General features: G+C 38.4%; 1 protein-coding gene across 7 annotated transcripts; it reads right to left on the reverse strand.

Moving 5' to 3' along the window:
• Nucleotides 1-13836: 13836 nt before the first annotated feature.
• On the reverse strand, nt 13837-20617 carry LOC140990598 (cyclin-J18). Of its 7 annotated transcripts, none has more exons than XM_073460360.1 (9): nt 20295-20616; nt 19839-19938; nt 19670-19768; nt 19576-19593; nt 19405-19475; nt 19185-19311; nt 19033-19093; nt 14321-14439; nt 13837-14240 (listed from the first exon to the last, which is right to left on the reverse strand). In XM_073460360.1, exons 1-8 carry the CDS (start codon nt 20426-20428, stop codon nt 14330-14332), a joined length of 720 nt encoding a protein of 239 aa, XP_073316461.1. In that variant the 5' UTR covers nt 20429-20616; the 3' UTR covers nt 13837-14240; nt 14321-14329. The 7 variants fall into 7 exon arrangements, 6 of the variants coding, with proteins under 6 accessions (XP_073316461.1, XP_073316462.1, XP_073316460.1 ...); XM_073460361.1 differs by having other exon boundaries at nt 13838-14240; nt 14329-14439; XM_073460362.1 differs by having other exon boundaries at nt 13840-14439; nt 20295-20371; nt 20475-20617.
• Nucleotides 20618-23298: the final 2681 nt, after the last annotated feature.

Genomic DNA, 23298 nt, shown 5'->3' on the forward strand with positions numbered 1-23298 from the left:
TAAATTTTAAAACTTTGTTATAGGTTCGATTTAGTAGTTGGATTTATTGTAACAACGTTTAAGTTCAATGTGATTTACTTGATTAACGTGAGTGACAGACAATTGTGTTAACCCGTGATTTATCCGGTGTGCATCGAAAAGCAATGGTTGCGGGTTCTCGAGACGAGTCAACTGTAAGGTCAAAAATACGATGACGTAATCCAACTGCATGCAAATTTTAGAAAATGACTAATTAAATTGTTTTAGTTGCATGAATTAATTATGATATGCATGATTACATGTTTAAAATGTACCTTTCTACATGAATGCATAAAACTGTGTTTTAAAAGGTTATTCGAGACGCAATCGAAGAACGGAGACCGGAAAACATGGGAGAGAAACTTAGTCCGAGGTTCATAGGATCATTTGAGATTTTGGAGAAGATTGGAACATTAGCCTATAGAGTGGCGTTGCCACCGATGCTAGCTGGAGTACACAATGTGTTCCGTATCTCGATACTGCGAAAGTACATGTCGAACCCTTCACATGTACTAAATTATGAGCCTCTACAATTGACTCCAAATATGTCATTCGAGGAAAGATATATCCAAATCTTATGTAGATAAGAAAGGAGACTCCACAAAAAAGTTATCCAAATGGTCAAAGTCAAGTGGCTAAATCACTCGAAGAAGAAGCTACTTGGGAAACCGAGAGGGTGTAAAGCCCAAATTCAGTACGCGTATATCCATGCATTTATTTAATTATTAAATCATTTAATTAATTTTAAATGAGTTTTAGCCATGCATGATTTATGAAAATGCATTAGTTTAAAATATTTATGTTTATGTGATGCACGTTAAAAATATTTTTCGAGTTTCATGTTTCAGGCGATTATTCGAGGCGGGATGGAGGAAAAGACCCGGTGACGATTTTTGGCAATTTAAAATGCGGTATTTTATTTTAAGTTAAGGAGGAGGCATTTTTTTACTAATTTATTATGTTGTTAGTATTTTAAAGCCAAATTTAATTATTAGGTGAATTTTAGAATTTTAAAACTTTTAAAATTGGTGTGTGATTATGTTAATTGAAGAGTTTGATTAAATTAGCGTGTGTTAACCTTTAATTAGTATTTTAAATAGTTAATTTAGCTAGACTTTCTCCTAATTATCATACACACACACGTTTTCTACACTTACACACTTTTACACACACTAAATAACAACTAAACTCACACACTCACTACACATTCAGATTTTTATTCAATTTGAGAAAGAAAACCTAGGTTCCTAAGAACCCTAGCAGCCGCCCCACTTCTCCATTGCAATTCCAGCAACTTTCGCTGGTTTCCTTCAAAGAAAAATCGAGCCAAGTCGTCCCGGATCAACCCTCGCGCCTCTCCGCTTCGGTATCGCCGTTTCGGTAAAGTTTATCATCAAAGGCACGTATAACCTCTCTTTTGTTGCGTCGATCATGTCATATTATGCGTTGCGTTATTTTATGCGTAAAATTCATGTGTGATGTTCATAGTTTGAGCAGATAATTGATTAGATCGATTTTGAAGAAAAATTTTTAGATCTAAATCACGTTTTTACTGTTCTTCTTAAAACTGCGAATTTTCGATCGAGATTTTGAGAAAAAGTTTAACACGAAAAATGTAGAACTTTTTGATATCTTCGATTTGATATATGATTCGAAATTTTTGGACAAAAATTGAGCGAGTTATGGTGTTTTTCGTGGGACTGCTCAAACTGCGTTTTCAGAAAATTATGATGTTGATGCGTTCTTGAAGTTTAATGGTTGCAGGCTTCGTTGGGGATCGACGGATGATCGTTGCTGCGTCTAGGTATATTTAGCATGACGTTGGGATATATATTGGGGTGTCGTTTCACGTCGTTAGGCTCTTGGGAGAACGAGTAGTCGTGTAAACCATTTTCTGTCAACGGTTTTGTTTATGGAGTATTGAGTTATTTGGGACATATGGTTGCGTTGGGGGCAATCGTATAGGTTCGAGTCATTGATGTAGTATCCTAAGATGTCCTCGTGGTGTCGATTCATGGTCTGTTCGATCGAGTCTAGACTGTTAAGCAAAACCTGTTCAGAATTTTCGTATGTTGGCTTGTCCCGCAGGTACACGGACCCATGGACGGACCCTGGCACGGGGTCCGTGCCTTTGTTTCCTTCGAGTAACCATTTTGCGAGATGACACGGACCCCCACACGGACCAAGGCACGGGGTCCGTGCCTTTGTTTTCTTTTGATGTCAAATTTGCGCAGGTACACGGACCCCCACCCGGACCGCAGCACGGGGTCCGTGCTTTCCCTTTCTTCACGAGTCATTCCACCGCACCTACACGGACCCGGAGCCGGACCTGGGCACGGGGTCCGTGTACTTGAGTTTTGGGAAATATTATGGTATGCTTTGAGGTTTGATGTCTTGGTTTAGTGCAATGTGTAACAATGTCGAGTCACAGGAATTTTAGAACGTCCTAAGGAAATGTATGAACTCGTGGGTAAGCTTGATTGTTACGTTTGAGTTACACCCGTTAAGTTATGAATTCACGTTAGTATGTTGCAGCAACGACCCCGATCGAAGTCCAACGAATCCCTCAACGCCAAGTAAGTATGTTCGACGTGCAAAGAAAATATTTTTAAGTTTTTGAGGTATGCTAAATGTCTTGTGACCAAATTATGTTTAGGATTGGAAAGCGTTAAATTATGAACGGGGACCAATCCGCCCGTTAAATTATGAACGGGTTTAGATCGAGATTGGAAAGCGTTAAATTATGAACGTGGACCAATCAGCCCGTTAAATTATGAACGGGGATCTCATGTATGTGGCAGTGGATACGTCCCTGTCATCCCAGTACTGTGGTTAGTCTGATCAGGCGGTTATGTTATGGGTCACTTGCTTTGAAACATATCTCTACGAAAAATGATGAAGTTATGTATGTTCAAGTATGTAAGCATGTTAAGAAAGTTTATGTTGACGGCACGTCTAATTATGTACGTACGTATGTTCAAGTTCATTTTGCAAGTTCAAGTTTCAAGTATGTATGTCCTATTTTAAAGTTGCATGTGGTTTTATTATGTATTACTTGCTATTCTAGTTTATACGTGTTGAGTCTTTAGACTCACTAGACTTGATCGATGCAGGTGAGGATGTCTATGAGGAGACAGGAGGTGGCGACCAAGGAGCAGGCTTGGACTGAGCGGGAAGCTAAACCCAAGGACCGCTCACGTCATTTTTAATATTTTTATGCAAGTTTAAATTCACTCTGATTTATGTTTTGATGCGAGATGGGTTGAACAAGCTTTTCTTTTAACAACATTTTTATTGGTGATGGGTGACTCCAAAGATATTTTATGAATGATGAGTTGACGACCGTATGGATGTGTAAATGTAAGAAAAATTTTAATTTTTCCGCAAATTTTAAGTAGAAAAAATACGGTACGTCACAGTTGGTATCAGAGCGGTGTTCTTGTAAAGGGTTATGCCTACTGCCAGTCGCAAGAAGCTCTCGAAGTCACACCTCAAGTCTGTGAGTTTTAAAATTGTTGCATTATGTATGTAGTTAGCATTGAATCATGATTTCAGCATGTCCATGTTTTAAGTTAAATTTCGTGCATCTTAGGATATTGTTATTATATTCATGCATATTGGGTTTACGTGTTGGGTAAATTGTTGGAACAGTATGCCTCCCAGACGTCTGGTTAACCGGGAAGTTAGGGATGAGAACAGAAAGCCTCGCGATGAGGAGAGGGTCACTCCTCCTCGTCCACCTCCGGATATGCAGGCGCAGATGCTTGCAGGTATGACGCAGTTCTTCGCGCAGTTTGCGGGGAACCAGGCTGCAGCAGTGGGTGCAGGGGAGAGGCCCAGACCTGAGGCTGTCTACGAGAGGTTCAGAAGGATGAGTCCAAAGGAGTTCTCGGGTACCACTGACCCGATGATAGCGGAAGGATGGATTAAGTCCATCGAGGTAATCTTTGATTTTATGGAACTGACCGATGCTGATAGGGTCAGGTGTGCCACGTTCCTTCTGTCAGGGGACGCTAGACTATGGTGGGAGAGTGCGTCGGTGGCAGTTAACTTGCAGACCTTGTCTTGGGCTGGATTCAAGGAAGTGTTCTTCGCCAAGTACTTCACTGAGGAAGTACGATCCAAACTGACTAGGGAATTTATGACGCTGCGACAAGGAGACAGCAGTGTTGCAGAGTTCGTTAGGAGGTTTGAGAGGGGGTGTTACTTCGTACCCCTCATTTCGAATGATGTCCAGGCAAAGCTGAGACATTTCTTGGATGGATTGCGGCCAATCTTGCGCCGTGATGTGAGGGTAGCTGGCCCCACTTCTTATGCAGTCGCCGTATCTAGGGCTTTGGCGGCAGAACAAGACCAGCGGGATATTGATGCTGACAGGTTGGGCAAGAGGCCCTACCAGGCACCACCGCACCAACAGCCGCAGCATCAGCATCAGCGACCCCAGCACAAGAGGCCGTACCAAGGGCCACCAGGGAAGAAACCTTATCAGGGACCGCCGAAGGGCAAGGGTCCAATTCAGCAGCAGGGAGCACCTCAGAAGCCCGGAAATTTCCCTGTGTGTCCTAAGTGCAACCGCCAGCATCCAGGGCAATGCTTATATGGATCAGGGAAGTGCTTCGAGTGTGGAGCCAGTGACCACATGCTAAAGGAGTGCCCACAGTGGAAGCAGCCGACTCAGGGCAGAGTATTCGCCATGCATGCACAAGAGGCGAATCCAGACATGACTTTGCTGACCGGTAAACTTTTCTACCCAAGTTCAGTATTATTTTGCCTTGCATGTGGATTTTATTTGGAACTGTTAAGGTGCTAGTAATATTTTGAGTGATTTGGGATAGTAATTTTCTGCTATGTTTGAGGTTAATGTTAGAATTTTTGGGAATGTAAGTTTTGCGTGCTAACGTCTTTCAGGAAATATTTTCATTAAGAGAATAGCCACTCACGCCTTGATGGATTCAGGAGCCACCCACTCATTCATATCAGAGACATTCGCTAGTCACTTGGACATCAAGTCCATAGGACTCGATGTGAATTATTCAGTAACAGTCCCATCAGGGGAAGAGCTGTCAGCTACTAGTGTGGTCATAGACATTGATCTGGAATTGCACGGCCACCTAGTATATGCCGACTTGATCGTCTTGCCGATGCCGGAATTCGACATTATTTTGGGAATGGACTTGTTGACAAAGAACAGAGTCTTGATCGACTTTCAGAAGAGATCAGTTTTGGTTAGACCATTGGGCATGGAGCAGTTTCTGTTTGAACCTGCCAGATGGAGGAGTTTTCCACGCATGATCTCTTGCATGCAGGCACGGAGACTCATTTCCAAGGGGTGTCAGGCCTTCTTGGCCAGCATTATTTCTGCACCTGACATACCCACTCCGTCTTTATCAGAGGTGACAGTAGTCAGAGACTTCCCAGACGTCTTTCCTGATGACGTCACAGGTCTTCCACCAGAGAGAGAGGTGGAGTTTGCAATTGAGCTCATGCCAGGCACAGTGCCAATCTCTAAGGCACCGTACCGATTAGCTCCAGCTGAGATGTTAGAACTCAAGCAGCAGATTTAGGAGCTTCTCGACAAGGAATTTATCCGCCCTAGTTGCTCGCCTTGGGGCGCACCAGTGCTTTTTGTAAAGAAGAAGAATGGGAGTATGAGGCTGCGCATCGATTACCGAGAATTGAACAAGGTAACGATCAAGAACAAATACCCACTTCCTAGAATCGAAGACTTGTTCGACCAGTTGCAGGGAGCTACAGTATTCTCTAAGATAGATCTTCGATCAGGGTATAATCAGCTGAAGGTTAAAGATGCAGATGTTCACAAAACAGCCTTCAGAACCCGGTATGGGCATTACGAGTACTTGGTAATGCCATTTGGACTGACGAATGCTCCAGCAATTTTCATGGACCTCATGCACCGAGTATTCCAGCCTTATCTTGATCAATTCGTCATAGTGTTTATTGACGATATCCTTATTTACTCGAAGAGCCATGAGGAGCACAGTCAACATTTGAGGACGGTTTTACAGACCTTGAAGAGTCGCAAGTTATTTGCGAAGTTCAGTAAGTGTGAGTTTTGGTTGGAGAAGGTAGCGTTTTTGGGGCATATAGTGTCTAGCAGCGGTATTGAAGTGGATCCAGCAAAGGTAACAGCCGTTAAGGAATGGGTTGAGCCAAAGAATGCATCAGAAATCCGCAGCTTTTTGGGTTTAGCCGGTTACTACCGTAAGTTTATCCAGGGATTTTCGTCGATCGCAGTGCCACTCACTTCACTGACCAAGAAGAATGCTAAATTCGCGTGGAGTGACGAATGCCAGAAGAGCTTTGAAACTTTGAAGCAAGCTCTTATTTCAGCACCTGTGTTAGCCATGCCGACAGGGCAAGGGGATTTTGTGCTATACACCGATGCATCTAAGCTCGGGTTAGGCTCAGTGTTGATGCAGCAGGGTCGGGTTATACCCTATGCTTCTAGGCAGTTGAAAGTGCATAAGAGGAACTATCCGACGCATGACCTAGAATTAGCCGCCAGTGTGTTTGCGTTGAAGATTTGGAGACACTACCTGTACGGCGAGAAATGTCAGATTTTCACTGATCACAAAAGTCTCAAGTATTTCTTCACGCAGAAAGAACTGAATATGAGACAGAGGCGGTGGTTAGAGCTGGTAAAAGACTACGACAGCGAAATTAGCTACCATCCGGGAAAGGCTAACGTTGTGGCAGACGCCCTGAGCAGAAAAGTCGCAGTCATAGCACAGTTGTCAGTGCAGAGACCTCTTCAGTCCGAGATTCAGAAATTTGGTCTAGAGATTTATCGTAAGGGCAGAGCTCCTAGACTATCTAATCTGACAGTAAAGTCTGATTTGCTAGACCGTATCCGTCAAGGACAATCTTCAGATGAACAGTTACAGAAGTGGAGGCTGAAGGATGAAGCTAAGGGCAGTGTACTTTACACAGTTGCAGATGGCATTGTGAAATACAGAGGTAGAATGTGGGTGCCTAGTGTTAATTCGATCAGACAGGATATTCTGACAGAGGCACATGCAGCTCCGTATTCAATCCACCCAGGAGGTACCAAGATGTACAAGGACCTGCAGATCTTGTATTGGTGGCCGGGGATGAAGAGGGACATCCGCAGATTCGTATCAGAATGTCTTACTTATCAGCAAGTGAAAGCTGAACATCAGAGGCCAGCAGGAATGCTTAAGCCGCTCCCTATTACAGAGTGGAAATGGGAGAATATCAGTATGGACTTTGTCGTTGGATTGCCTAGATCAGTCAGAGGTATTAATGCTATTTGGGTCATAGTGGATCGACTCACTAAGTCAGCACACTTTTTGCCAGTAAATACGACTTTCTCCATGATGCAGTATGCAGATCTTTATATCAGGGAGATAGTCCGTTTACATGGGTTCCCAGTTTCGATTGTGTCCGACAGGGACCCGAGGTTTACGTCGTCCTTCTGGAAGAGCTTACATGCAGCCATGGGGACAAAGTTGCTGTTCAGCACAGCTTTTCACCCGCAGACAGATGGCTAGACTGAGCGAGTGATTCAGATTTTAGAGGATTTGCTGAGAGCATGTATGATTGATTTTCAGGGGACATGAGAGTCTAAGATACCTCTAGTGGAGTTAACCTACAACAACAGCTTCCAATCATCTATAGGTATGGCTCCTTACGAGGCTTTGTATGGAAGAAAGTGCAGATCACCGGTTCATTGGGATGAAATTGGTGAGAGAGCAGATCTTGGCCCAGAGATAGTTCAGCAGACTACAGATGTGGTGGTCAAAATTAGAGATAGAATGAAGACCGCCCAGAGTCGCCAAAAGAGTTATGCTGATAAGAGAAGGAGAGATCTCAAGTTTGCCGTTGGTGATCACGTTTTTGTAAAGATAGCACCCATGAAGGGCGTTATGAGATTTGGGAAGAGAGGCAAGCTGAGTCCGAGGTTTATTGGACCGTTCGAGATTTTGGACAGAGTTGGGACATTAGCTTACCGTGTAGCCCTCCCGCCGAATCTGGCTGGGGTACACAATGTGTTCCATGTTTCTATGCTGAGTAATTATCTAGCCAATCCTTCGCATGTTCTGAGCTACGAGCTGTTACAGTTGACTCCAGACCTGTCTTATGAGGAAAGACCCGTCCAAATCCTAGACAAACAGGAGCGCAGACTTCGGAACAAGGTGACTAAGCTAGTCAAAGTCCGGTGGCTAAAACAATTAGTGGAAGAGGCCACTTGGGAGTCAGACGCAGATATGAGACTTCTCTACCCGGAGTTGTTTGGTAAGACTTAATTTCGAGGACGAAATTTATATAAGTGGGGGCGGAACTGTAAAGCCCAAATTCAGTAAGCGTATAACCCATGCATTTATTTAATTATTAAATCATTTAATTAATTTTAAATGAGTTTTAGCCATGCATGATTTATGAAAATGCATTAGTTTAAAATATTTATGTTTATGTGATGCACGTTAAAAATGTTTTTCGAGTTTCATGTTTCAGGCGATTATTCAAGGCGGGATGGAGGAAAAGACCCGGTGACGATTTTAATGCGGTATTTTATTTTAAGTTAAGGAGAGGGCATTTTTTTACTAATTTATTATGTTGTTAGTATTTTAAAGCCAAATTTAATTATTAGGTGAATTTTAGAATTTTAAAACTTTTAAAATTGGTGTGTGATTATGTTAATTGAAGAGTTTGATTAAATTAGTGTGTGTTAACCTTTAATTAGTATTTTAAATAGTTAATTTAGCTAGACTTTCTTCTAATTATCATACACACACACGTTTTCTACACTCACACACACTTACACACTTTTACACACACTAAATAACAACTAAACTCACACACTCACTACACATTCAGATTTTTATTCAATTTGAGAAAGAAAACCTAGGTTCCTAAGAACCCTAGCAGCCGCCCCACTTCTCCATTGCAATTCCAGCAACTTTCGCTGGTTTCCTTCAAAGAAAAATCGAGCCAAGTCGTCCCGGATCAACCCTCGCGCCTCTCCGCTTCGGTATCGCCGTTTCGGTAAAGTTTATCATCAAAGGCACGTATAACCTCTCTTTTGTTGCGTCGATCATGTCATATTATGCGTTGCGTTATTTTATGCGTAAAATTCATGTGTGATGTTCATAGTTTGAGCAGATAATTGATTAGATCGATTTTGAAGAAAAATTTTTAGATCTAAATCACGTTTTTACTGTTCTTCTTAAAACTGCGAATTTTCGATCGAGATTTTGAGAAAAAGTTTAACACGAAAAATGTAGAACTTTTTGATATCTTCGATTTGATATATGATTCGAAATTTTTGGACAAAAATTGAGCGAGTTATGGTGTTTTTCGTGGGACTGCTCAAACTGCGTTTTCAGAAAATTATGATGTTGATGCGTTCTTGAAGTTTAATGGTTGCAGGCTTCGTTGGGGATCGACGGATGATCGTTGCTGCGTCTAGGTATATTTAGCATGACGTTGGGATATATATTGGGGTGTCGTTTCACGTCGTTAGGCTCTTGGGAGAACGAGTAGTCGTGTAAACCATTTTCTGTCAACGGTTTTGTTTATGGAGTATTGAGTTATTTGGGACATATGGTTGCGTTGGGGGCAATCGTATAGGTTCGAGTCATTGATGTAGTATCCTAAGATGTCCTCGTGGTGTCGATTCATGGTCCGTTCGATCGAGTCTAGACTGTTAAGCAAAACCTGTTCAGAATTTTCGTATGTTGGCTTGTCCCGCAGGTACACGGACCCATGGACGGACCCTGGCACGGGGTCCGTGCCTTTGTTTCCTTCGAGTAACCATTTTGCGAGATGACACGGACCCCCACATGGACCAAGGCACGGGGTCCGTGCCTTTGTTTTCTTTTGATGTCAAACATGCGCAGGTACACGGACCCCACCCGGACCGCAGCACGGGGTCCGTGCTTTCCCTTTCTTCACGAGTCATTCCACCGCACCTACACAGACCCGGAGCCGGACCTGGGCACGGGGTCCGTGTACTTGAGTTTTGAGAAATATTATGGTATGCTTTGAGGTTTGATGTCTTGGTTTAGTGCAATGTGTAACAATGCCGAGTCACGGGAATTTTAGAACGTCCTAAGGAAATGTATGAACTCGTGGGTAAGTTTGATTGTCACGTTTGAGTTACACCCGTTAAGATATGAATTTACGTTAGTATGTTGCAGCAACGACCCCGATCGAAGTCCAACGAATCCCTCAACGCCAAGTAAGTATGTATGACGTGCAAGAAAATATTTTAAAGTTTTTGAGGTATGCTAAATGTCTTGTGACCAAATTATGTTTAGGATTGGAAGGCGTTAAATTATGAACGGGGACCAATCCGCCCGTTAAATTATGAACGGGTTTAGATCGAGATTGGAAAGCGTTAAATTATGAACGTGGACCAATCAGCCCGTTAAATTATGAACGGGGATCTCATGTATGTGGCAGTGGATACGTCTCTGTCATCCAGTTCTGTGGTTAGTCTGATCAGGCGGTTATGTTATGGGTCACTTGCTTTGAAACATATCTCTACGAAAAATGATGAAATTATGTATGTTCAAGTATGTAATCATGTTAAGAAAGTTTATGTTGACGGCACGTCTAATTATGTACGTACGTATGTTCAAGTTCATTTTGCAAGTTCAAGTTTCAAGTATGTATGTCCTATTTTAAAGTTGCATGTGGTTTTATTATGTATTACTTGCTATTCTAGTTTATACGTGTTGAGTCTTTAGACTCACTAGACTTGATCGATGCAGGTGAGGATGTCTATAAGGAGACAGGAGGTGGCGACCAAGGAGCAGGCTTGGACTGAGCGGGAGGCTAAACCCGAGGACCGCCCACGTCATTTTTAATATTTTTATGCAAGTTTAAATTCACTCTGATTTATGTTTTGATGCGAGATGGGTTGAACAAGCTTTTCTTTTAACAACATTTTTATTGGTGATGGGTGACTCCAAAGATATTTTATGAATGATGAGTTGACGACCGTATGGATGTGTAAATTTAAGAAAAATTTTAATTTTTCCGCAAATTTTAAGTAGAAAAAGTACGGTACGTCACAGATGGACATGAGAAGTCGCTACCCGGAGTTATTCGGTGAGTTTTAATTCGAGGACGAAATTTCATTTAAGAGAGGGAGGAATTGTAATGTCCAAAATATGATGACGTAATCCAACTGCATGCAAATCTAAGGAAAATGGAAATGACCAATTAAATGGTTTTAGTTGCATGAATTAATTATGATATGCATGATTACATGTTTAAAATGTACATTTCTACATGAATACATAAAACTGTGTTTTAAAAGGTTATTTGAAACGCGATCGAGGAACGGAGACCGAAGACCATAGGAGAGAAAATAATTTTTATTAAATAATTATTTCTGATTGTTTAATGTACGGTGTATTTAAAATAAAATTTTCGAAAATGATGTGTTTTTACACGCCGAGCCGTATTTTTAAACGGTATTCGATTTTCGAAGAAAATATAAACTTTTTGAGAACTCAGCTAATATTTTCACAAACTTTACTAAGCAAAATATTTTAAATATAAACTAGTGGGCTTAATGAGCCTATTATACTAGGTTAGTGGGCCTAACCTTGCACCATGTATTTTAATTAAAATAAAAAACCTACAAACCCTCCTAAAACCTCACAATCACATGCCCTCTCACCCTCAAACACACTAGGACTCTTCCTAGCAGCAAGACACACGCACACACGAGAAAAATTGAAGGGGAAGGTCACGGTTTTGAGGAAAAATCAGCATGGGAAAATCGGCATAGGTTCTTCTCTTCGTCGACATCCTCGCATCGCCAAGTCGTTCTCGTGTGTAATATACGCATAGACACGCCTTAATCTCTTTTTTCTCATTTATCACACCATATTATATGTTTGATGCATGTTTGCATGAAAAAATATGAACCCTTGTATTATTTTTGTTTTTATGCCATGTTATGCCCAAAACTCAAGTTTTTATGATTTAAAACTCTTGCTATTGATGCTGAAGGGTCTGCCATGGTAAGACTATAGGAATGGATGTTTTTAAACATGTTTAAGGATCCTTAGGTGCATGTTTAAAGGCTGGAAAGGAGAGGGCAAGAGGAAGAACGAAAATATGGGATTCTAGAGTCCTAGGGTTTCGATTTTGCTTCCTAGGAGGGCGCAGCAACCAGCTGCTGTAGAGAAATCTTTAAGGGGGCCTAATAGGGTCTAGTTATGGTCCTAGATGGACTAGGGGATGGCTGGTTAAGGAATAGGGAGAACCATGCACGTCCTCGTGCGTGGCTCGCTAGGGCTAGTCTAGGTAGGTCTATGGGGCTCGGTCATGGTCTTAGGAAGGTGACATAAGGGCTGGTTGGGTCGCCCAAAGGCTAGGAACGAAAGGGCATAAGGGTCGAGCAAGCTAGGGTTTAGGATATTAAGTGCAGAAAATTCCATCAAGGTTCTAGGCTTATTCAAGGGTTGTAATTGGCTTGTTTTGGGTTGTATATGATATAATTAAGTTTTGTTAAGTTATGGTTCAAGTTTGGTGAAGTTTTGAAATAATTCGGGTTAAAACCGAGATGTACGTTTAAGTTTTAAATATAATTTGAGAAATTAGTCGAGAAACTTAATTTTACGGCTAAGAAATATTTATGGACATTGTAAGGTGTTATGTTAAATTTGGAATGATTTGAATCGTCGTTTTAAGGTCTAAGGATAAATTGGGAAAGTTAAGATTTCAGGGACAAAACGATCATTTTACACCTGAAAAATGTTAGACGTCCTAGCAATGCACTGAATGCTGTAATATATGTTAAAATATGTATTTTAAATGTTGATGGAATTTTATGATGAAACGTTAATGCTAAAAGACATGTTGCATGTTTGGTTTAAAAGAAAAATGATTTATATATGCACGAATTTTTATAAGTGATGGAAATATGAAAAGTTGAAGGAGGTGAGTTGATTGTGACTAATACAATGATATGATGATATGTAAGGCCAATGCTCAGTTGACGGGTGAGAGTATCGCTGATGTCCCCGCCACCCGGTACCGTGGTAATATGTAGATGGATCCGTCGACCTATAGTTAATATGAAAGTCACAATTGAGGATCTGAATTCAATAAAAATGGAAACGTATATGTATATGATGAAAGGAAATATGATATGATATGTTGAAAGGAAAATGTTAAAATTTATTTTCATGCAAAATATTTTATTAAAAGTATTTTCACTATTGCATGTGAATGTATATATATTACTTGCTATCATGGTTAAGGTATTATGAGTCAATAGACTCACTAGGTGTGATCGATGCAGGTGACCATGAGATTGATGTTAATGGAGGTATTGATGGTTGATCTTGCTGGACTAAAGGTGCACACAACCCGAAGACCGTCGCTAGTTTTCCGCAAATAAAACTAAGTTTATTATTTATGAGTATTTAAGATTTTTATGACTAATGATGCTTTTGAGAGGTTTTTGAGATGATGTTAGAGTTAAATTTATTTTGAAATAATATTAATCTAGGTTGGTTTACGTTTGCGATTTTATGTTTGAATTGAGTTCTTTTGGATTTTCAAATAATAGTTGGTTGATTTATTTTAAATAGTGAAAAAATTATTTTAAAAATATATATGCAGGTATAGTGTAATTTCGGCCGAATGCCTTAGTGGGAAAAAAAATTCTAATATTTTTTAAGAGAAACGAGTAGTCGACATTTCATCAACCCTGCTCATATTTATAATAAAAGTAGTATTTTTTCATTGATGACACAAACAGAATATATGTCTCGCAAAATTGACCTGTGAGACCGTCTCACAAGAGTTTTTGACAAAAAACTGAATACATGTAACTAATTTTCCGAAATTATATTTTCTTGACATAAATAATACACCTCGATTCTTTTATTCTTTTTTAAAAAAAATTAAAAAAAAACATTTACTAAGCACTTAAAATCGAGATAGATAATTTGCTAAAAAAAATCAAGATAGATAAGAAGCAAGATCTTTCAACAAACACAAAGCCGGCTGAATCACAACGCGCGATGTTTGGGAAGAATATATCCAATAAGAGCACACAAGCAAGAAAATGTGTCAAAATAGAGCCATCCGAGGCCAAAGAAAAGTTGAATAGCCAAGGAATTACACGCATAAGGGCATTAGTATTTTGATTTGTTGATGCTTTGCTGGAACTTGGAAGAATGACAGCCAAAAACTCAACGAAGATGAAGTTTCTAAAACACAAGTTGTGAAAAATACTTTCAAAAAATTAACGTAGGGACAGAGTAGTTTAACCTAAAAGACTAGGATATACAGGGATACCTCAATTTAACTTTGGATCTCCGTAATCTGCTTGAGGTTCAAAGATATGCTTTAGGATGTCCCTGACACAACACATGATTTCCTCTTCTTTGTACGAGGTAACAAATTTGACTACGAAAATTAACAAATATAAGATAAGTGTATACATTCACACGAAAGGCCATGTTTAAAAAAAAGTTATGGATACTGAACGACTCCACCAATTTAGTCCATATCAAATCAAATTTCCAGTTTCACATACACTAATATTACATCGGTTTGGAACTTCAAACTGCCTATAACAAATGTTGTGGAATACACCGAAGCAATTGAAATGACCATAATATATCATGGAATACACCGAAGCAACTGTCATGACGATAATATACTACCAAAAAAAAGAATAAAATAATCGACAAGAACGCAAAGATTTGTGTGGTTCACCCAATATAAGTTATGTCCACGAAACTATTACAAATATTTATTTATTGGAAGAAATATTATAAGGTATACAAAACAGTCAATCTCTCGCAATCTCAATCCAGATTATAATCGAGAAATTCTCTAACTTGCACTAGAGAATTTCTTCAATACTCAATAAAGCAGAAATTCTTTTCTTTTCTATCTCACTTGATTGCACTCTCTCAATTTGGGATGCATAAACAGAGGCGGTGAGAACTTTATTTATAGAGCTCATCATCAATGTGAAAATAGTTGTCGCATTCATCTTTTCTTCGGTCAATTTGTGCTGCCATATTTGATTCCACCAACCATAATAGACAAAAGATATGCAACTGAATTCATTCATAATTGCAATATTTCAATCACCATTAAATAAAGGTAGCTCATCTCACCTAACATTTCCCTCACTTGAAGACTTGATTCCAATCATGTCTTCACACCATCAATGCAGCAGCTCATATCTCCCCATTTATAGATAGAGTTCAGTTTGTCAATAGTTACTGTCTTCGTGAGCATATCAACCATATTTTTACTCCCATGAATCTTTTCAAGCATTAAGATTCCATATTCCAAAACTGATATGATGAAATGATATTGAACGTGTGTACACTTCGTTCTAGTATGATAAACATGATTGTTTGCTAAATGAATAGCATTCTGACTGTCATAGTGTAACATGCTATCCTGAGGCTTTTGACCCAATTCCTCAAGAAAGGATTACAACCAAATCATTTATTTGCTAGCTTCTGTCACTGCAATGTATTCAGATTCAGTGGTCGAAAGTGCAACTATACTTTGAAGTTTAGACACCCAGCTTTTATTGCCGTACCACCTAATGCAAATACATACCCAGTAGTACTATTTTTGTCATCCAGGTCACCACCTGTGTCGGCATCGACAAAACCTAGTGAGCCCAAATTTGACTTTCTGAAAGCACAAGGATAAGCTAGCAGAACCTTTCAAGTACATGAAAAGTCATTTTAACTTGTACACCCACTAGTTATGTAATACAATTTTTGTCATGCGTCAACTTTCGCGTCTGATTGGATGACAATGAATTCATCCCATATTCCATGGCTAGCTCTCACTTAGTTGAATGATCATTTCACATTGCCACTTCATAGATCTCTAATTCACCTTTATCTATCAACAAAGTATAATGAAGTGCATAGGAGTCTCTGAGGGAGTCTAATTGTTCTAGAAGATATCTTGAGTTCAACCACTGGAGTTTATGAGTCATCATCTTGTGCAGTTGATTCTTCATCTTCTTGATTATTGCTTTTTGACTCATTCACGGGAATATCTATCAATGACACTTCATCTGTCTTCTTAACTTCAAGACATTCATGTCCAGCTCCAATGCTTGACATGTCTTTGTATAATAATAACGCACTGAAGATTACATCTCTGCTCCAAATGATCTTCCGGTTTTGGTCATCCCATAAAAATAAGCAAACTCATTATCTCCAAAACAGATAAAGAAACAATTTTTGGATTTTGGATCAAGTTTTGTTATATAGCTGAATCAATATAAACATAGGATAGACATCCAAGCACTTTTAAGAAAGAAAAATTTACTTCTTTGTCGCTCCATACCTCCTCGGGTATTATGCAGTCAAGCGGTACCGAAGGTTCTCTGTTGATCAGATATACTGCGGTGTTAACAACATAAGCCCAAAATGATTTCGGTAATTCAGAGTGCAATCTCATGCACATATCGCGTTCATTCAGGGTTTTATTCATCATTTCAGCTACACCATTCTGTTCAGGTGTACTAGGAATGGTTTTCTCTATCTTGATCTCGTTTTGTGTGCAATATTTCTCGAACTCACATTCTTCATATTCACCGCCATTATCAGACCGTAAGCACTTCACCTTCAAGATGGTCTCATTCTCAACCATGATTTTCCACCTTTTAAAGGTCTCATAAAGATCATATTTATTTTTCAAAAAATAAATCCTAACTTTCCTGCTCTAATCGTTGATAAATATGACATAATATCTTAAGCCTCCAAGGGATGTCACAAGAGTACATCAGTATCAACCTGCTCCAACATTGTTGTTTTCGGTTATCTACCGTCTTTTGAAAAGCTTGCATTTTTCTACTTTCCAAATATATAACTTTCACATAGCTTGTGTTCAACGGTCTTTAATTTAATTAGCTTCCCATTTGATATCAGCATCTTCATTCACTTCTCACTCATTTGCCCGTGTCCATAATGTCATAAGCTTGAACTAGCTCTAGCATCCACGGCCGCTAATGTATCTCTACAACTGAAAGTCATATAAAGTGTTCTAGTTTTCTTTCCTCGAGCAACAATCGTGGCTAATTTGTTCACTTTCCAAGGACCATCACCAAATGTCACATTATGGCCTTCGTCATCAAGCTGTCCCACTGAAATTAGATTGCGCATAAATTTTGGTACATGTCTTACTTTGTTGATTTCTAGAAAGATCCATTTGACATCACCATACGAACATCATCCATACCAGCTATTTCCAAAGGCTTTTCATCTGCAAGGAAAACTTTTCTATAATCGCCAACAATGTAATTATAGAATACATCACGATTACCAGTGATATGAAACGAAATTCCTGAGTCCATAACCATAGAATCAACCACATTTTCCATGGATAGTAATAAAGCATCATGGGCCTCCTCAATAACAGCATTAACATTTTTCTTTGTTGATTTGTAGTTCATTTTAAGTAACCAGTCTTACCACAACTCCAGCACTTCAAATTCTTTCAAATGTGTTTTTGTCTTTCCATTTCTTGACTTCAATCTACCGCGCCATCAGTTAGAACTCTTTTTGTCCCTCTTGTCACGGCCTCTGTTCTCGATATTTAGAGCAGATCTCAATGATGTTCCTTCAACCGAATCCATCCTCCGAACTTCTTCAGCAACAATTTGATCTCTGACATCATTGAATTGTAGCTTTCTTTTGCCAACAAAATTGCTAACCGCTACCTGGATCAGTTCCCAAACATTTGGTAAATGAGCCAAAAAAAATAAGTGCATGAATATCATTATCAAAATTAATTTCACCTTATGTTCACTGAGAAACAATTGTGTTGAACTCATTGATGTGTGAAGCCACTGAAACACCTTCTCTAATCTTAAAGTTGAATAACTTTTTTATGAGATGTAGTTTGTTGTTTGCTGATGGCTTCTCATACATGTCCAACAAAATGAATATCATCCCTTCCGTGGTTTGTGCGTCCGCCACGTTTTGTGTCACGTTATTCGTTAAGGTCAATCGTATTACACCTAACACGTGTCGGTCAAGGAGCTCTCATTTATCCGTCTCCATCTTTTCCGAGTTTTTTCCTAATAGAGGTTGATGTAGCTTGTTGCTATACATATAATCTTTAATCTGTAACCGGCAAAACGAAAAATTTGTTCCGTCGAACTTGTTGTTTTCAGGTCCCAATCCATCATCTCTGGTCATCGCTTCTTTAGCCTCAGCAAAAAAGCTCGAAAAAAAGTTCTGATGTGGAAGATCATAAAAAGCTACAATCCCAAAGCATACCCATAATTCTAAGAAATTTTACAACAAGACTCTGAAATCAGTTGTTGTGAAATACACCGAAGCAATTGTCATGACGGTAATATAATACCAAAGTTAAGGAATAAAATAATCAACAAGAACACAAAGATTTAAGTGATTAACCCAATATAGGCTACGTCCACGAAACTATTGCAAATCTTTATTATAGGAAAAGTATTACAAGTGTATACAAAATATTCAATCTCCCACAATCTCAACCCAGAGTATAATCGAGTAAATAATTTTCATCACAAGAGAACCTCTCCAACACTCAAGAAACCCAGAAACCTTTTTCTTTTCTATCTCTCTTGATTGTGCTCTCTCAGTTTGGGATGCATAAACTGAGGCAGCGAGAACTCTATTTATAGAGCTCATCCAAAATGTGAAAACACTTGCTGCATTCCTATTTTCCTTGGTCAATTTGTGCTGCCATATTTGATTTCACCGACCATAATTGACAAATGAAATGCAGCTGAATTCATTCACATTTGCAATCTTCCAATCACCATGAAATAAATGTGGCTCATCTCACCTAACAACAGATTCTCTTACGGGATTTTACGTGAGTATTTAGATCTTGTGTCGATGGTGATTCTTGACAAGAATAGGATTGTGTTGACTTAAACATATATTAGTTTTAAATAATTCACCAAATCACATGTTTTGATTAATACTAGTTATATAATAATGTGCACATTCTTACGAATCTTACCCCAAGGAAGAATGGGGAATTCCCACTTTTGTGCAGGTACTGAAATAACATATGCGACAACCTGCAAAGAACGGAAAACTCCTGAAAACATTTATCCTCAAATGGTAACAGAACATGAGGCTGACTGAAGCTGAAGAATTGTAAAGACATGCCAATATTGATGCAGCAAGAAAACAGGGAGAGTTGTAGAGAAGTGATGTAGCTTCTTTTTCATAAAGCAGGTCCAGAACATCCATACAAACTTCAAAATTCACATGTTCCCCAACTCGGGCAATAACTCTAATTCATAGAAAGAAGAGCAAAAAAGGTATTAATAGTGACTCGAGAAACTCAAACTTGGAAAAATTATAGAATGATAGCGTTGAAGCTTACTTTAATTGACTGAGAAGCTCGTCTACCATTATGAAGGCAATATGTGATGTGCCAATCTCAAATTTCAGTACCTGAAAGGAGACTTGTTCGGCTCAGACAGATGAAAGAGTAAAATCAAGAAACGACAGAAAGTTCAATGTCATAAGGTGCATATCCATCTCATCAAATTACCTGCATTAAGATCATCTCCTGCAGATTCTTCATCAACCAGCATGCTTAAGACGAAAAGGAAGCAGAATCTAAATTACTGAGATAAAGAGCTTACTGCATCCAACAGATCCCTCTTCGTGTAATGCTGCTCCTTTATAAAGTCATCCCCAAATGACTTTAACACCTCGACGGATAGGGGAGTCATATCGTGTATCTGCATATTGATAATAAAATTTGAACAAAAGATGGATGTTGCTAAGGCAATAATATTAAACACCACGTACTTTGCTTGAGAGCCATATTGAAACAAGGGCAAATAGCTGCAAATTACTTTCTCTAATCGGATGCAGAAGCCAGTTTTTGGTGCCCTTGTCATCTTCAAATCTTTGAAAGATGGAAAGTAAAGCATGTAAAGATATTTCCTAAGATATGCAGCATTCAAAAAATCCTTGTATGAAATATGTTCTAGCACAGGTTTGGAGGTGATTGATTTGAAGTTAACTAAAATCACCATAAAGCATGAAAACCCAACACATCCGAGGTACTTCCGGTTCTTACCTCGATAATCTCTGACATAATTATAATATTTCCACCATTCAGACCGCAAATATTATTCATACTTTTCCAGTACTATATCAAATATGATATATTATAAATTACAACTTCTAGTCGTGATTTCACAGCATTCCAACAAAATAATACCTACGAGAGCTTCGAACATAAAAATCAATAAAATTTACCTGGAGAGAGCTGGATAAAAACGCTCGACGAATAGCGATAATGCAGAGTACTTCACAATCGGGGAGACTTCCAGCAGCTTTTTTTCCCCCAATAATTTGCAAAAACGCTTGATCAAAACTGGAATGGAGAACATAATTCTGATTGATTCGTAATCTCTACATTGTGATTCGTAATCTCACCTGAGCAGATTGGATGAGGAATTCTATCACTCCGAATCGCAGCATCGCCCTGTGTGTGAGTGAAGCAGTGATTTCTCACAATTCACAAATAAATGTGTGTAATGTGAGAACTTTTTGGTTGTGAATTTCGCATTTGGGAAGCAGACTGCACAAGTTGGGGTTTTTTTTAAAAAATAAAATAAAATAAAGAATATAAATAATAAAGAATTAATTAACAAAATATCAAAAATGAAAACTATTTTTTTAAAAAAATTCTTAAATTATATTTCTTTAATTATTAGTAAAATATACGAAACTTTAATTTTTTAAAGATTATATTATAGATTCATACAAATAGTAAATAAATCAATTAAATTATGATTATTAATAACATATAAATAATATTTATTAATAATATGATTAACAATATTCCGATGTATGCTCCTTGAAGAAATTTTGACGTCCCTTGAAGAAGATCTTTTCACGATCAGTGCATTATAAAAACAAATGTTCTAATTTTCATGAATGCTATGAAAAAACATACACGAACGAGCGATGTACGCAGGTTTTTTTTTTTAAAAAAATCGAAAATAGTTTAGCTCATAAAAAGAGTACAATGGTTCAATCTTATTTTCGAGATACAAACAATTTAGTGCATGTTCTTGCACAAAAGTTTTGCAGTTTATGATAGATGTTGTGTTTTGAGATGTTATTATTAGAGTGCGTGTTCAATAATCCAACTGTTAATATTAGCTTTTTTATTATATTATTATTATTCTACAAAACATTCTTTATTTAGTTAATGAGTATTTTATTTGGCATCTTTTATATCTACACATGTATTTATGTACAAAACATTCTTTATTTAGTTAATGATTATTTTATTTGGCATCTTTTATATCTACACATGCATTTACATAAATATAAAAACTTTGAGATTATAATATTCTATGTGAACTGTTGTTACACAATTTTTTTGTAATCGTATAACATATTTTTTAATAAATATCTTAACTAGTTCTTAATCACATAATAAGTAATCGATATCACAATCAAATAAATCATATGATACATCGATTATAATTTTAGTGAAAAAACTACATATTCAAGCAACATGAATAACATAAAAAGAAAATTATTAAAAAAGTAAAACATTCAAAACACAGGTTTTTTTTAAAAATAATTTAAATTTAAAAAATTATTTCAAAAGTAATTTAAAAAAAAGGTTGGACGGAAATACCTCAATCCGTGCTTTGTAAGCGCGGATGCTGCCAACGTGGAACAGCGTCCGTGCTTACATAGCACGGAAGGCGCGCCACGGTGGAGCGTCCGCGCTTACGTGGACCAGCGTCCGCGCTTGCAATGTATGCATGGTCCGTGCTTCGTAAGCACGGACCCCGTATATTGTAAATTTTTTTTTAATCTTTATCGATTTTTATTGGTTGTTGAGATTATCACCTTCCACATAGCGCTCCTCCATTCGACCGCCTCTTATCTCTGACCATTTCAGCTGTTTATCTTATCTCCGACATTTCACGTGAAAGCTAAAGATATGAATTTGCACGTGAACTACAATATTGTAAATCTGAATAATTTTCGCTTTTTTTCTCCTATATAATTGATAAGAAACGCAACGAATGAGTTATCAATTTTCTCGTAAATTTTCTTTCAAATTTGGTTAGCAATGTCTAACATCGACGTACTCTTATATTTTGGTGGTCATATAGTTAGCGATCATGGATCAGTTGAATATAGCATTCCATTTGTTAGAACGATACGAGTGTTACGATCTATTAATTTGATGGAGTTAGCTGAAGTTGTGCATAAAATGTTAGCAATCGATCCAGCGAATTTTTCTCTAAAGATGTCAACAAAGTATTCATTCATGGAGAGAGCATCTTGGCATGAAATTCAAGCCAATCTCGTTGATGATGATGTTTTACAGTTTGTAATGCATTGTGACAATATGCATATTTTGCATCTGTACGTGGAAGCAAATTCAATTGAGCATGATGTTGGATTTGGTGATCCTGAATCATATGTTCCACATGTATCCGATTCAGGTTTCTATAACCAACCCGGTACGTCTACATATGGTGGTTTCCAGGAGCAAGAATCTTATGTTCCATAGGTTACTGAAGGACTCGGTAATATGAGTTTCGATGATGTAAGTGGGTCTTGGGATCAATATATCAATGTCTCGTCGGAACAAATTAATGCTCCATATTGGCCGAATCCAACATTACATACGAGTGCTCGTTGTCCGGATCAGGCCAATAATGATGATATCTGTAGGACTGACTCTGAACCCGATATGTCATACAGCGAGTCTGAAGAAGAAGATGTGAATGTTGATGATGAAGTGAATACTTTTACAAATCCTTATGAGGGGACATCATCTCGACAACCACCGCGTGACACATTACAGAGGCAGACCGTACCATTTCTTTCAAACACTTCTGAAATGCCATCTTTTTTCAACAAATTTTTTGGGGAAGAACCTTCTGATTCTGTCGATGTACCTTCTGAAGTGCAATCAAGCTATTACAATCCGGATAAGGGTGAACTATGCGTTAATATGTTATTTAAAGATAAGAATGATCTTATTGCATCTGTGAAGGATTATTCAGTCAGAGTTGTCAGGCGTGAGTACCGTGTCGAGGATAGCACACGCAGTTTGTGGCAGTGACGTTGCAAAAATAATTCTTCTACGGTCATTTGTCGATGGGGACTTCGCGCTTCTTTCAAGGCCAAGACTGGTTATTGGAAAATAACAAAATACGTCGGGCCTCACACATGTATATCTACCTCTGTCGGTATAGGCCATAAGAATTTGAACAGTGAG

Source organism: Primulina huaijiensis, chromosome 12, assembly GCF_012295235.1.
Source record: "Primulina huaijiensis isolate GDHJ02 chromosome 12, ASM1229523v2, whole genome shotgun sequence".
Taxonomy (NCBI): Eukaryota; Viridiplantae; Streptophyta; class Magnoliopsida; order Lamiales; family Gesneriaceae; genus Primulina; species Primulina huaijiensis.

Coding starts and splice junctions, on each gene's coding strand:
- LOC140990598 (XM_073460360.1), bottom strand. CDS start 20,428: ATGTTCTCCATTCCAGTTTTGATCAAGCGTTTTTGCAAATTATTGGGG. Junction 19,094..19,184: donor TTCTTGCTGCATCAATATTG/GCATGTCTTTAC, acceptor CGTTCTTTGCAG/GTTGTCGCATATGTTATTTC. Junction 14,440..19,032: donor ATTCCCCATTCTTCCTTGGG/GTAAGATTCGTA, acceptor TAATTTTCGTAG/TCAAATTTGTTACCTCGTAC.